The sequence below is a fragment of the Aspergillus lucknowensis genome, assembly GCF_044049455.1.
Source record: "Aspergillus lucknowensis strain CBS 449.75 chromosome Unknown BJX67scaffold_24, whole genome shotgun sequence".
NCBI lineage: Eukaryota > Fungi > Ascomycota > Eurotiomycetes > Eurotiales > Aspergillaceae > Aspergillus > Aspergillus lucknowensis.
Genome location: NW_027263568.1, coordinates 343,348 through 354,890, shown reverse-complemented (window position 1 = coordinate 354,890; position 11,543 = coordinate 343,348). Strand labels below are relative to the sequence as shown.

Below are 11,543 nucleotides of genomic sequence, written 5' to 3'. Positions count from 1 at the left end.
TAGTGGTTTATCGATGTATCATGACCCTAAGTGTCCTCCACTGGTGCCCGCTCCTATGTAGATACCATCATTCCCTCCTCCTATCCCCAAATCCAAGTATAGGACAGCCCACCCGTCACCCATAGCCATCGTTTCCCCCTATAGGATTGAGCCGTCCTCGTGAAAGACGCTGTGGGCGAACAATTATATCGTGCCGCCTGCCGAGAGCCACTGTGTAAATATTGTCCGGGCAGTCAAGCGTGTATCTGCACGTGTTCAGATGTCAGATACGAGGCTGCTATTGGTGGGTCAAACAAATGTTATACTATGCTCGTGAGTAGACTCTGGAGAGGTGTCCAGACACGCTCTAGGGACGGTGGTATCGCTAGCTTTTGTCTACGCCCATAATCAAGCCTGCGTCGTTAACGCGTTATAATGCTCTCCAAGCCCGTATGTATGCCTGTAGTATGCCAACCAGACTACCCTTTTTCGTTTCTCTTCTTCGTCGTGTATTCCGTCTGTCTCTCCCGGTTCAATCTTTTCAATTCTTCCATCCCCTTGGATGACATTGATAACTACCCCGTACGCCCTCGCAATGGCTTGGAGCTCCAGTTGCCCTCCCCATTCAGCCGTCAGCTTGATTTTTCGGGTGTACTGCTCCAGCGGCTCCTCCATAAACGCCTCGAAATCGTCCTTATGCTCCATGATGAAATCCGCGGTCACGGCGCGAACCGCCCTATACCCGTCGTGTCGGGGTGATACAACGGTGTCCATCCGAGATATAGTTGATGGCTGGAGGACAATTCTGTTCGCGTCCGGTTTGAGACCTAATCCAATTTCCTCCAATTGACAAGCGACTGCAGAAAAAAGACAATGTCCGTCTGGGTTGATGTCCACCTCTTTTAGTTTTAACCGCTTGAATACACCTTCCATGACTTCCTTTTCATTTCCTCGGTGGTCTGTCTGTTTTGACGCTTCCTCTTCGGCCTGCGCTGCTTGTGCCGCTTGTTCTGCTGCACGTCGGGCGAGCCGAGCTTTCTGGCGGTTTGGCTTCTTTGTCTGTGTTGACGATGTGGAGCTCGAGCTTTGCGATGAATGTGTTGCAGGGGACTCTGCGGCCCTCGGTTCTCCATCTTGTGCAGTCTCTGAAACCTGTTTCTCTCCATCTAGATCGTTGCCATTGACACTCAGGTCATCGAGTTTGTTCACGAGTGGTTCGTTAGTCTCGCCGTTCAATTCGGCGATCTCCGCTTGATGCCGCTCGGAGAGGTCTCGTTGGAGCCGATCGCACTCATCGTTGATGCCTCGGCGGGTTTTCTTCGTGGCCGACTTCTTCTTTTGTGTAATGCGTGCTTGGAGATCTTTTTGTTCTTTGCGATGCCGAGCTAGGAGGTCCTCCATTCTATAACTGTGAAACGAGGGTGGGGTAAGACGACGCTGGGGAAAGTAGTTCTATTGAGTGTCTTGGCGAGCCTGATTGTCGAGTTGGCATAGAAAGACAGTAGGACAGAGCTCGAGATGAGGAATGCAATGTTTCAGTAGTGAGTCTGGACCTTTAGCTATCAAGACAAGGCGATGTTTTCACCCCAAAATCTTTCTGCCCCACGAATAAGGTTCTTCCCTATCGGGAATAGCGTATCGACCGAGAAGTATGACGTCCTGCTGCCGTTCGGTGTTGCATAACGTGTATGAGTCTGCAATATTCATGATTTAAGAAAAGGACAACCCGTGGAGTCGACGAAGCCTTCATGACCGTCTCTCGGCGCATCTCAAATACTTCAGAGTATTTTCTCCTCCGAATTGGCATTGACCAAACACCGGCAATGATCGGTCAACCCGGACCAAAGTTGTTCCTGCATGATGAGCCTCGGTATCTTTCGCTTCTGGGCTCCTTCTCGGCTGTCTCGAGGGCCCCTCGATCTTTCCGGAGACCGGCGGGAGTCCGAGTCTGTATATAACTCTTGATCGCCCTTGTACAGCTATATCCAATCTGATTTATCTTCTTATCATTTCAATTACGCAAGACATTCCGTCATGGATCTCCAGAGCTTGTTTGACGTGAAGGTTTGCACAACTTCCAATTGTCAAGACAAGTCTCCCAGGTGGGCAACATTGCTAACTAGAACGGGCAGGGCAAAGTGGTGCTGGTCACCGGAGGAGCAAAAGGTATTGGCCGGATGATATCAGAGGGATACGTGACGAACGGAGCCACCGTCTACATCTCCTCTCGGGACGCGAAAGCTTGCGAGCAAGCCGTGAACGAGCTCAACGCGCTCGGGAAGGGAAAAGCGCACTCTATCCCCGCGGACTTCTATAAAGAAGAAGATGTCAAGAAGCTTGCCGCGGAGCTTTCGAAGCGCGAAAACAGTAAGCCATCACACCAGCAATTAACGGAACCTCTATCATCCATTACGGAAGGGCTAATGCTCCCTGCTATCTCCTAGAACTCCATGTCCTCGTTAATAACTCTGGGTCAAACTGGGGCGCTCCGTACGATGAATACCCATCCTCCGCATGGACCAGGGTCCTTACCCTTAACCTTCACCGTGTCTTCGACCTCACGAAGCTCGTTACGCCCTTACTAGAGAAGGCGGCGGAGCCCAACAACCCAGCTCGCATCATCAACATCGGGAGTATTGATGGACTGAGGGTCCCCGCGTTGGAGACGTTTGCCTACAGTGCTAGCAAGGCTGGCTTGCATCATATGAGTCGGGTGCTTGCAAACCACCTTGGAAGGAGGAATATCACGTACGTGGTCAATCCGTGGGATGTGGTTTATGGAAATCGGGCTAATACGGAACAGATCAAACACACTTGCTTGTGGTCCATTCCAGAGTAAGATGATGGCGGCCACCCTGGATGCGTATCGGGAGCAGATTGAATCCGGCGTTCCCCTAGGCCGCATCGGTACCCCGCAAGATGTGGCGGGAGCATGTCTGTTTTTGAGCAGCCGAGCAGGCGCTTATGTGAACGGAGCCACTATTTCCGTGGATGGGGGCAGTGTTGTCGCTGCCAAGTTGTAGTATAGTCCGCATACTATCAGGTGGGTTCCTCTGTCTGGTCCGAATGATATCATAGCTCCAGGCGACCGTTTTCAGGAGGTATAACCTTAATTTGTAGCATTCCGTGTATAGACCAGACACATGGCATGACCAGGATGTCTTTGTTTCATGTCTGAGCTCAAAGCACGTTCTCTGTGCATTGTTGAAATATTGCGGTGCATGGGGCCTTGCACCAGAAATGCACGGACTTGTTGGGATTGCTGTAGAGCTGCGTATCACAATAATATTGGACCAGCATGGGATAATTTGCCAGCTCGGTCAATTGGGATACCTTGACTCTGCATGCTGCGCGCTGTGGGAGTGACGCAACGTGCTGATAAGCTCATAACGCACCAGTGTGACCTCTCAAGGGCCCCTGCGCATGCGTCTCAACCTCATGCCCGCGATGAGCGCGACTACTGGCCAGGAGAGCTGGCTGTTTCCTGCGGATGATCCTTTCAGTATCCTTTCCCTCGGATCTGCGTTTGGTGGCCGAAGCACGCAAGCCACGAGGGCCTCTTTCTGGAAATTTTCTGTTCCTTCGCGCTCAACCGTCTGCTGTCGATCGAGGTGTCACTTTCTCCCGGTGGAGGCTGAGCACAGTGATATCACCCTGCAGCCGGAGTTTTCACAGCAAGGTTTTTCAAACCGTTGGACGAAATTATTCCCTCTTCCAACAACGCGAAGATGAGGAAGGTGAGCCTGGTTGTGGTGGGGTCTGTAAGTGGCAGTTGTATTGGCCTGGGTAAATGCCTCACGCTCCACCAGCTCGGATCGGCCGTCTATTGTCAAGTGCTGTTGATATGAGCTAATCTTGGCTTCACACAAGAATACAAAATGTTTTTCTGCGAGATGTTGACACCCAGGGGATTTAAACCTTTGTGGGTTTGTCAGGGCTCAATGTCATCGCGAGTTCCTCTACCACGACACATCTTGGCTAAAGTGCGGATGAGGAGCCCCATCTGGCCAGTCTGACAATGTGGAAGCTTCCGCTGAACTTCATGGTTTTACACTGTATGCGACTGTTCGATTCAGGTCTCATCCTCCGTGTTACTGACTGCAGAGCTGCCTAGATGCATACATTATTTTCTTTGGTCTTCTGGGGCTGGTAGTCTTCTACCCATATGGCAACGTGAGCGCCATCAACTCTTACTTTTTCGGGGTCAGTGCTTCGACGGAGTCGGGTCTGAATCCGTAAGTAAACCATTTTTGTTACTCAATTAGGCTGTCAAGGACACCCACTAAACCGCGCTCTAGAGTTGATGTGAAGGATCTGAAAATCTATCAGCAGCTTTTTATCTACTTCGTACCTATGGTAACTAACCTCGGGTTCATCAATATTCTCATTGTCATCGTCCGATTATACTGGTTTGAGAGGCGGCTAAAGGAAATAGGTAAGCATGTAACGTCTTTCTACTGCGGTTATGGGAAATGACTCCTCTCCAACAGCGCCCTCTGTTCTTCGCCCACGCCCTGCGCGACCCCATGCTCAGTACGACCAAGAGCAGCAGTCAGAAGTGGTTTCCAAAGAGCCGGATCTTGTTGATACCTGTGAACCCGCAAACCTCTCTGCAGAAAAAGCGTCAGTTGAGGTGTGAGTGAAACTTGAAGTGTGGATCTATAGGTGGCATGCTCTGACGCTTCGAGGCACGTGCAGAACCACGAATGCGCTGAGAGAATTACAGCCGGAGTCTTCAGCCCACGAGGCCTCGGAAGTAGAACTGAAGCGGATGATCACCTTCGGCGACACGCCGAAGGCTCTGTACATCCCTTCGCCTCGCGAACGTGACGGAGGTAACGTATCCAAACCTAGGAAGCAGTCAAGAAAAATATGTACTCATGCCAGAAGGCCATCCGATTATTGAGGTTGACCACACTCGTGAAGAAGGCAAGTTGCTTTTCGAAATCACCCAGCTGGAAGCTGTCTGACATGGAGGTTCCAGATTTGAAGTATACGGACGACAATAGAGCGCAGCTTGACCGCAGAGACATCCGTCGGCTCAGCAACGTATCCCTCGACCGAGCCACTGCTGTATCCTTCGCGCAAGTTCCAAGCAAAGTCGGCGAGCCACAAATCCGACCAGCGGCTTCACTTTCGAAGGACTCAAACCTCCCAGGCCTCTCATCGCAAGCTACTTTGGGAAGGAACTCGCAGTTCTTGAATTTGACTGAGAAGGATCGAGAACGTCTTGGTGGTGTTGAATATCGCAGTCTTCGTCTGCTGCTGAAGATCGTGATAGGTACAGACCCTTCCCTGGGAAGTATGATGTTTGCTTATCCGGAGTAGGATACTTCTTCGGTCTTCACTTGATTGGGATAGTCTGCTTAGCCGCCTGGATCCAGCACGCAAATCCTAAATACAAGGACTATCTCGAAGAATGTGCACAGAATAGAATTTGGTGGTAAGTCTCAATATCCTTGCCGCCCGTTACTTTAATTTTAACGCTTCCAGGGCAATATACTCCGCACAAACCATGACCGACAACTTGGGATTTACTCTGACACCAGATTCGATGGTGACATTTCAAGATGCACCTTTCCTGATGCTCATCATGAGTTTCCTTGCGTACGCGGCGAATACACTCTACCCGTGCTTTTTGCGGCTTGTGATTTGGGCGATGTACAAGCTTGTCCCGGAAGATTCGTCCCTTAAGGAGCCGCTCAACTTCCTTCTAAGCTACCCTCGTCGCTGCTATGTGCTACTATTCCGCAGCCGGCCAACATGGGTACTCTTCGGAATTATTTTCATCTTGAACTTCGTCGATGTGCTCCTGATCCTTCTCCTTGATCTCCACAATCCCGCCGTAAACACCGTCCCTCCTGGTCCACGAGTCCTGGCAGCAATTTTCCAAGCAGCTTCAGCGCGCCATACCGGTACTTCATCGTTCAATCTAGCCGACGTCAATCCGGCGGTCCAATTTAGTCTTCTTGTCATGATGTACATCTCCATATTCCCCATCGCGATCAGCGTTCGGGCTTCGAACATATACGAGGAGAAGGCTCTGGGGATCTACTCCCATGAACCGGAGATGGATGAGAATAATGGTAAAAGTTACATCCTAACCCACATGCGGAACCAACTAAGTTTCGACCTGTGGTACATATTCCTGGGTATCTTTTGTCTTTGCGTTGCGGAGTCCAAGAGGATCATGGACCCTTCAGAGCAGGTATGGTCCCACTTCGAGATGTATAGGCAACGATTTGGCAACTGACTGCCGCAGGGGTTCTCTGTGTTCTCGATTTTCTTTGAAGCCGTTTCTGCATAGTAAGTGCTGTAGCCCATGCAAGCCCGGCGGGATGTTCTGACATGTTTATACAGCGGGAATGTCGGCCTTAGCTTGGGTTACCCCGGAGTTTCAACATCGTTCTGCGCGCAATTCTCGGTCTTCAGTAAACTAGTGCTCTGTGCTCTGATGATCCGGGGCCGTCATCGTGGGCTTCCGAGCCAGCTTGACCGTGCCATCCTCCTTCCTAGCGAGCGGCTGGTGGAAGACGACTATATCAACCCCCAAACAGTAACACTGTATAGGTCTAAGAGCCTGGGATTTTCAGAGGATAAACATCTGAGAGTACGGCGGTATCACACTCGATAACACTTTATCACCCCTCCCAGTAATATTGTTGGAAGTTTTGGCTTGGCCTGGCGAATACTGAATAGACGATTACTCTAGAGACACGGTGACATCCCCGACAGATATGTGGTCTGCAGTTACCCGGTGTCTGCGTTATTTTATGGAGATCACGATGGGTGAGTGGGCCGAAAGTCATCCATGAGTTGGACGTTATTTTTCGTAGTACGGTCACGTGGGTTCAAAGATATGCCCAATTCGAAGGCTTTTGCCCCTTCTAGGGGCGGATGAGAAAGGGCGGAACAGCGACCCATCCACTAGGGCCGCAACTGGATTGAGATTATACAGGATCAGGTGCAGTTGGCCACAGTATAGATCACGATGAGCTAGCTGCTTTGCCCCAGGCCAGCCCAGACAGGGTTCCGCTGTGGGCTAGTTATGTCATCAAGAGCGGGCCGATGCCGTCATGAGCATGGCGGGAGCTCGCTTCTTTATCCCCCCAACTCGAACATTTTCCCTTGCGCTATTCATAGACGCATACCTTCCCAGTCATTTACGATAGTTGTTTGCTCAATCTGACTATAAGGCTGCTTTCTACGTCGTCGATACCCCGGAGGCGACCATTCCCGATCCTGATTACCAGAAATTTATTTGCACAGCAAGGGCGGGGTTTACAGTACCAGAAGTCTCAGAGTGTGAGCTGAGCCATTGCCGGCCATTTTATTTCTTTTTTTCTATCGGGTTGGAATAAGTCTACGATAAGAGCGTTGCTATATCACGGCAGGGTGGCTCGGCAGGATGGATGATTCGAAGATTCTGTCTCAAGGCTTTAGCCGCCATCGACGGACAAGCTCCGGCAACGATCCGTACCAAGACCCGGATGTATACTATGGGGACCAGGAAGCTATTGCCCGGATAAAGAACCGTCGGCGCGCATTCTCTTCGGTGAGCAGTTCCGCACTTTACGGGGAGGATGTTAGGAATGGCTTGCTGACCGCCACACGCTCAATAGTCATTGAAATCATTCAATCGTCAAGACCTCAATGATTTGCTCGGCGATCGTAATACGAGACGGGGCAGTTTGGGTGTGTTCATACCCCAGTCAACCGGAAAAAAACACAACATATATTGACAATCGTGGGCTCTAGACCCAACATCCGGCCATCCCCGAAAATTTCTCATTGACGTCGAGGAAACCCTTCATAGCCTGCTTGAAAGAGAAGATTCCGATAGAAACATGCAAATCACCATTGAAGATGCTGGCCCCAAAGTGCGTGCGGCGGTTGGGTGGTCTAATTCTGCAATTTATGCTAACATAGCTGCTCAGATCTTTTCCGTCGGAACAGCCGCATCCTCCGGATACAATCGGTTCGATCTTCGGGGCACATATATGCTTTCTAATCTTCTCCAAGAGTTGACAATCGCTAAAGACTATGGGCGTAAGCAAATTGTTCTTGACGAGGACCGCCTCAATGAAAATCCAGTTTCCCGACTTTCACGATTAATCAAGAACTCATTCTGGAACTCCCTTACGAGAAGAATTGACGGGTCTAATATTGAGGTAGCCGGCAGAGATCCTAAAGATTGGACAGATGATCCTCGACCGCGGATCTATGTCCCACCTGGAGCTCCCGAGCAGCTGGAGTACTACAGAAGAATCGCCAAGGAGCGACCTGAATTACGCCTTGACGTTCAAGAGCTGTCTGGCGATATCACCCCGGAATATATGAGAGATCTGAACGATAAACCGGGCCTCCTCGCATTGGCCATGGAAGAAACGAAGGAGGACTCTACGGGGAAAACAGAGTTCTCTGGCGTCCCATTCGTTGTTCCAGGAGGGAGGTTCAATGAGTTGTACGGATGGGATAGTTACATGGAGTCACTCGGATTACTCGCGAGCAACAGGGTCGACCTGGCGAAATCTATGGTGATCAATTTCTGTTTCTGCATCAAACATTATGCGAAGATACTGAACGCCAACCGGTCGTACTACCTAACACGCTCTCAGCCACCCTTTCTGACTGATATGGCCCTGCGCGTGTACGATCGCATCAAGAGCGAACCGGGTGCCCTGGAATTCCTTCGGCTCTCGATTCTCGCAGCAATAAAGGAGTATTATAGCGTCTGGATGTCTGAGCCACGGCTTGACCCGGTATCAGGGCTATCACGATATCGTCCTCTAGGTATCGGGGTTCCTCCAGAGACGGAAGCCACGCACTTCGTCCACCTCCTCACGCCCTACGCCGAAAAGCATGGTATGGAGTTTAAGGAATTTGTTCAGGCGTATAATAGTGGTAAAGTTAAAGAGCCGGACCTGGATGAGTATTTCTTGCACGACAGAGCAGTCAGGGAGTCGGGCCACGATACAAGTTACCGTCTCGAGAGAGTTTGTGCCAATCTTGCCACAGTAGACCTGAACTCTCTTCTTTACAAGTACGAAGTCGATATTGCTCGAGCAATACGAACGTACTTCAATGACAGGCTGGATATTCCACCTGAATACCGCACAGCGCTCACGAAGGATATCCAGAGCGAGTCATCGTCTGTTTGGGATCGCCGTGCACGCAGAAGGAAGATGAGAATGGATACCTACCTTTGGAACGAAGAGAAGGGGATGTACTTTGATTATGATACAGCTAAACAGGAACGAACCACCTACGAGAGTGCCACGACGTTTTGGGCAATGTGGGCTGGACTCGCAACGCCGCGACAAGCCGCGGAATTGATGAGCAAGGCCCTCCCTCGTTTTGAGGCTTTCGGCGGTCTGGTTTCGGGAACCGAGGAGTCTCGGGGTGCTGTTGGATTGGACCGGCCGACCCGACAGTGGGATTATCCGTATGGATGGGCTCCTCAGCAAATGCTCGCTTGGACAGGATTCCTCCGATACGGATATCAGGAGGACGCCGAGCGACTTTCCTACAAGTGGCTCTATATGATCACGAAAGCCTTCGTCGATTTCAACGGGGTCGTGGTCGAGAAATACGACGTAACAAGGCCTATTGATCCTCATAGGGTTGACGCCGAATACGGGAACCAGGGCGTCGATTTCAAGGGCGCCCCTCGGGAAGGGTATGCCCAACACTAATTCTCACTGAAGTACCGAGTTTGCTAACTTTCTGTAGATTCGGCTGGGTCAACGCAAGTTACGTCTACGGCTTGGATATTTTAAATGCACATCAGCGACGAGCTCTTGGGGCTGTCACTCCGTGGGAGACATATGACAAGGCTGTGTCCGTGCAAGGTGATAATGTATTTGGAAACGGGGACGGAGTGGCTGCGTCACCTTTGGGCCAGGACTAGCTCGCTTCGATTTATCGTCATGATTCCCACTCGTCCAGTAGGGACCGGCAAGCCCAGGGTTAGTAAAGCTATGCTTTGGAGACAGATTCTTGCCTGCTCAGTGCCATAGATAGAGTTGTCGGTCCTTTTTGATGGAGGGGCTAGTGTTGGTGTGATAGAGATGCGGCTGCGAGAGGTCCACCATGAAATACAACCTGAGTTAGAAATATTCAGGAAAATGAATGAAATCTGTAGTCCCATCTCAACCATGCGGACCAGCACAAAGTGTGTAAAAGATATTGTAGCCAAGAGGAGTGCATCGCCCTTAAAGCCAGAACCTTGGCACGACAACAAAGAAGTCCAGCCCAGACTTTTATCCGGATGCAAAGCAGCTCACTTTTAGCCCATGAAAGGCTGCAACAGAAAGGCACAGAATACACACCTCAGACTATCATATTTGTTTCAAACTGCGCCAATCCCGGTAACTCCAATCCGATATTTGAATGTAGTTCTCCAAACGAGCCAGCCCGACAGTGCTCTCTCGACAATAACACGGGACAGGCTCCTTATTTTCCCGAGGCAGTTCTCGTGCTGGCACGCGATCTCGTTACTGATTCGACGGCGATCACCTGGGGGCTCTTGACTAGGCTTTGATCTCTCATACCCATCTTCTGAAACGCGTTCAACCTGCCCAGTGAGCGACTCGTTCTGCACAGAGGACAAACGCTGAAACGGCATCTGACGGGCGTTCGGAGCTTCTGGTTGGAGGTCCTTGTGCCGAGGTTGAAACCTGTTTGGGTTAGTCGCGAAGGCGTTCCATGGTGGACGCCATGAGATGCCTAGGCATAGAATCGGGTATGAGACATTTGATGGCAGGCGCGTGGGTTGAGAGTACCGTATGGAATGATGCTCTTGGGGGTCAGGACGAGGAGTGTGAGATCGAGGGTGTCGCGAGAGGTGCAGAGGGAACATTGAAGACTCACGACCATTGCCAGTACTCGGAGTAGTGGAAGAGGAAGTTGTATTATAATTACAGGACAACGACAAAGGAAAGGGGAAAATGTGACAGTCGTATTGTCATGGCTCGTCACCAAGCTGAGCACATGTATTGACGTCATCCTCTGATGTGCCTTCGCTTTTCTTCCCCAAAAGAACATGGGGTTTGGTTCACCCTTCGCGATTGCTGGCCGAAGCAGTACGTCGACTGCAGAACGACAACGACGGCAGATGCATTCTCGGCTGAATGTTCCATGATATCGACATCGGAGCCTCTGGGGTTCTGGGGAAGGGGCCAAAGTTAAGGATGTGGACATCTTCGCCTCAGGCAGCGAGAGGTCCTTTAGGCCGAGGATCTTCTCACAGTCTGGATCCTCTGTTCCGACCTCCACGGCCACTCACATTCCCGGAAACTGGCTTGTGAACCTGGGATCAAGGTGAACCTAATTGCTCCTCGCGTCTTGACGGCGAGATTTCCCCGGTTGGACGAGATGCCGGCGGTGCGCCTGCCCTCCTGTCTGTCCCGCTGAGCCGAGCGTTTACCGACCAAGAGTCATACTGAGGTGGATGCTCTTCTGTGACGCATTATTCATATATGATGGCTCAGATCCCGAGAATTTGGCTTGTGATCCTCGACTTTTGGGTTGGGCCAATTCCTCATTTTACTTCCTCCTTTCCT

General features: G+C 50.9%; 5 protein-coding genes across 5 annotated transcripts; 3 read left to right on the top strand and 2 right to left on the bottom strand.

Moving 5' to 3' along the window:
* Nucleotides 1-12: 12 nt before the first annotated feature.
* On the bottom strand, nucleotides 13-1,857 carry BJX67DRAFT_355323 (deubiquitinase OTU2). Its single transcript, XM_071029296.1, has one exon. It carries the CDS (start codon nucleotides 1,378-1,380, stop codon nucleotides 388-390), a length of 993 nt encoding a protein of 330 aa, XP_070885598.1. The 5' UTR covers nucleotides 1,381-1,857; the 3' UTR covers nucleotides 13-387.
* A 23-nt stretch (nucleotides 1,858-1,880) lies between these two features.
* Nucleotides 1,881-3,202, top strand: BJX67DRAFT_133420 (short chain dehydrogenase/reductase family). The gene is made up of 4 exons (XM_071024571.1): nucleotides 1,881-2,043; nucleotides 2,112-2,346; nucleotides 2,424-2,727; nucleotides 2,783-3,202. The coding sequence occupies exons 1-4, from the start codon at nucleotides 2,014-2,016 to the stop codon at nucleotides 3,000-3,002; spliced, it is 789 nt and encodes a 262-aa protein (XP_070885597.1). The 5' UTR covers nucleotides 1,881-2,013; the 3' UTR covers nucleotides 3,003-3,202.
* A 795-nt stretch (nucleotides 3,203-3,997) lies between these two features.
* Nucleotides 3,998-6,613, top strand: BJX67DRAFT_372554 (putative potassium uptake transporter; the record flags this gene model as incomplete). Its single annotated transcript, XM_071031266.1, has 11 exons — nucleotides 3,998-4,034; nucleotides 4,094-4,214; nucleotides 4,278-4,414; nucleotides 4,470-4,614; nucleotides 4,645-4,814; nucleotides 4,870-4,899; nucleotides 4,964-5,260; nucleotides 5,308-5,422; nucleotides 5,473-6,187; nucleotides 6,242-6,285; nucleotides 6,340-6,613. The coding sequence occupies 11 exons, from the start codon at nucleotides 3,998-4,000 to the stop codon at nucleotides 6,611-6,613; spliced, it is 2,085 nt and encodes a 694-aa protein (XP_070885596.1).
* Nucleotides 6,614-6,837: 224 nt separating this feature from the next.
* BJX67DRAFT_133709 (alpha,alpha-trehalase) lies at nucleotides 6,838-9,969 on the top strand. Its single transcript, XM_071024573.1, has 5 exons — nucleotides 6,838-7,534; nucleotides 7,602-7,674; nucleotides 7,738-7,859; nucleotides 7,917-9,658; nucleotides 9,712-9,969. Exons 1-5 carry the CDS (start codon nucleotides 7,388-7,390, stop codon nucleotides 9,887-9,889), a joined length of 2,262 nt encoding a protein of 753 aa, XP_070885595.1. The 5' UTR covers nucleotides 6,838-7,387; the 3' UTR covers nucleotides 9,890-9,969.
* Nucleotides 9,967-11,433, bottom strand: BJX67DRAFT_133806 (uncharacterized protein). Its single transcript, XM_071024574.1, has 3 exons — nucleotides 10,733-11,433; nucleotides 10,311-10,658; nucleotides 9,967-10,238 (listed from the first exon to the last, which is right to left on the bottom strand). The coding sequence occupies exons 1-2, from the start codon at nucleotides 11,179-11,181 to the stop codon at nucleotides 10,331-10,333; spliced, it is 777 nt and encodes a 258-aa protein (XP_070885594.1). The 5' UTR covers nucleotides 11,182-11,433; the 3' UTR covers nucleotides 9,967-10,238; nucleotides 10,311-10,330.
* Between the last annotated feature and the right edge of the window lie 110 nt (nucleotides 11,434-11,543).

What these genes read in the sequence shown, in the direction of transcription:
- BJX67DRAFT_355323 (XM_071029296.1), bottom strand. Translation starts at nt 1,380, where the DNA reads ATGGAGGACCTCCTAGCTCGGCATCGCAAAGAACAAAAAGATCTCCAA.
- BJX67DRAFT_133420 (XM_071024571.1), top strand. Translation starts at nt 2,014, where the DNA reads ATGGATCTCCAGAGCTTGTTTGACGTGAAG. An exon ending in AGAGCTTGTTTGACGTGAAG is followed by an intron (nt 2,044 to 2,111) that starts GTTTGCACAACT and finishes TAGAACGGGCAG; the next exon opens with GGCAAAGTGGTGCTGGTCAC. An exon ending in CTTGGAAGGAGGAATATCAC is followed by an intron (nt 2,728 to 2,782) that starts GTACGTGGTCAA and finishes AATACGGAACAG; the next exon opens with ATCAAACACACTTGCTTGTG.
- BJX67DRAFT_133709 (XM_071024573.1), top strand. Translation starts at nt 7,388, where the DNA reads ATGGATGATTCGAAGATTCTGTCTCAAGGCTTTAGCCGCCATCGACGG. An exon ending in GTCGGCGCGCATTCTCTTCG is followed by an intron (nt 7,535 to 7,601) that starts GTGAGCAGTTCC and finishes CACGCTCAATAG; the next exon opens with TCATTGAAATCATTCAATCG. An exon ending in TACGAGACGGGGCAGTTTGG is followed by an intron (nt 7,675 to 7,737) that starts GTGTGTTCATAC and finishes CGTGGGCTCTAG; the next exon opens with ACCCAACATCCGGCCATCCC.
- BJX67DRAFT_133806 (XM_071024574.1), bottom strand. Translation starts at nt 11,181, where the DNA reads ATGTCCACATCCTTAACTTTGGCCCCTTCCCCAGAACCCCAGAGGCTC. An exon ending in CCACGCGCCTGCCATCAAAT is followed by an intron (nt 10,659 to 10,732) that starts GTCTCATACCCG and finishes TAACCCAAACAG; the next exon opens with GTTTCAACCTCGGCACAAGG.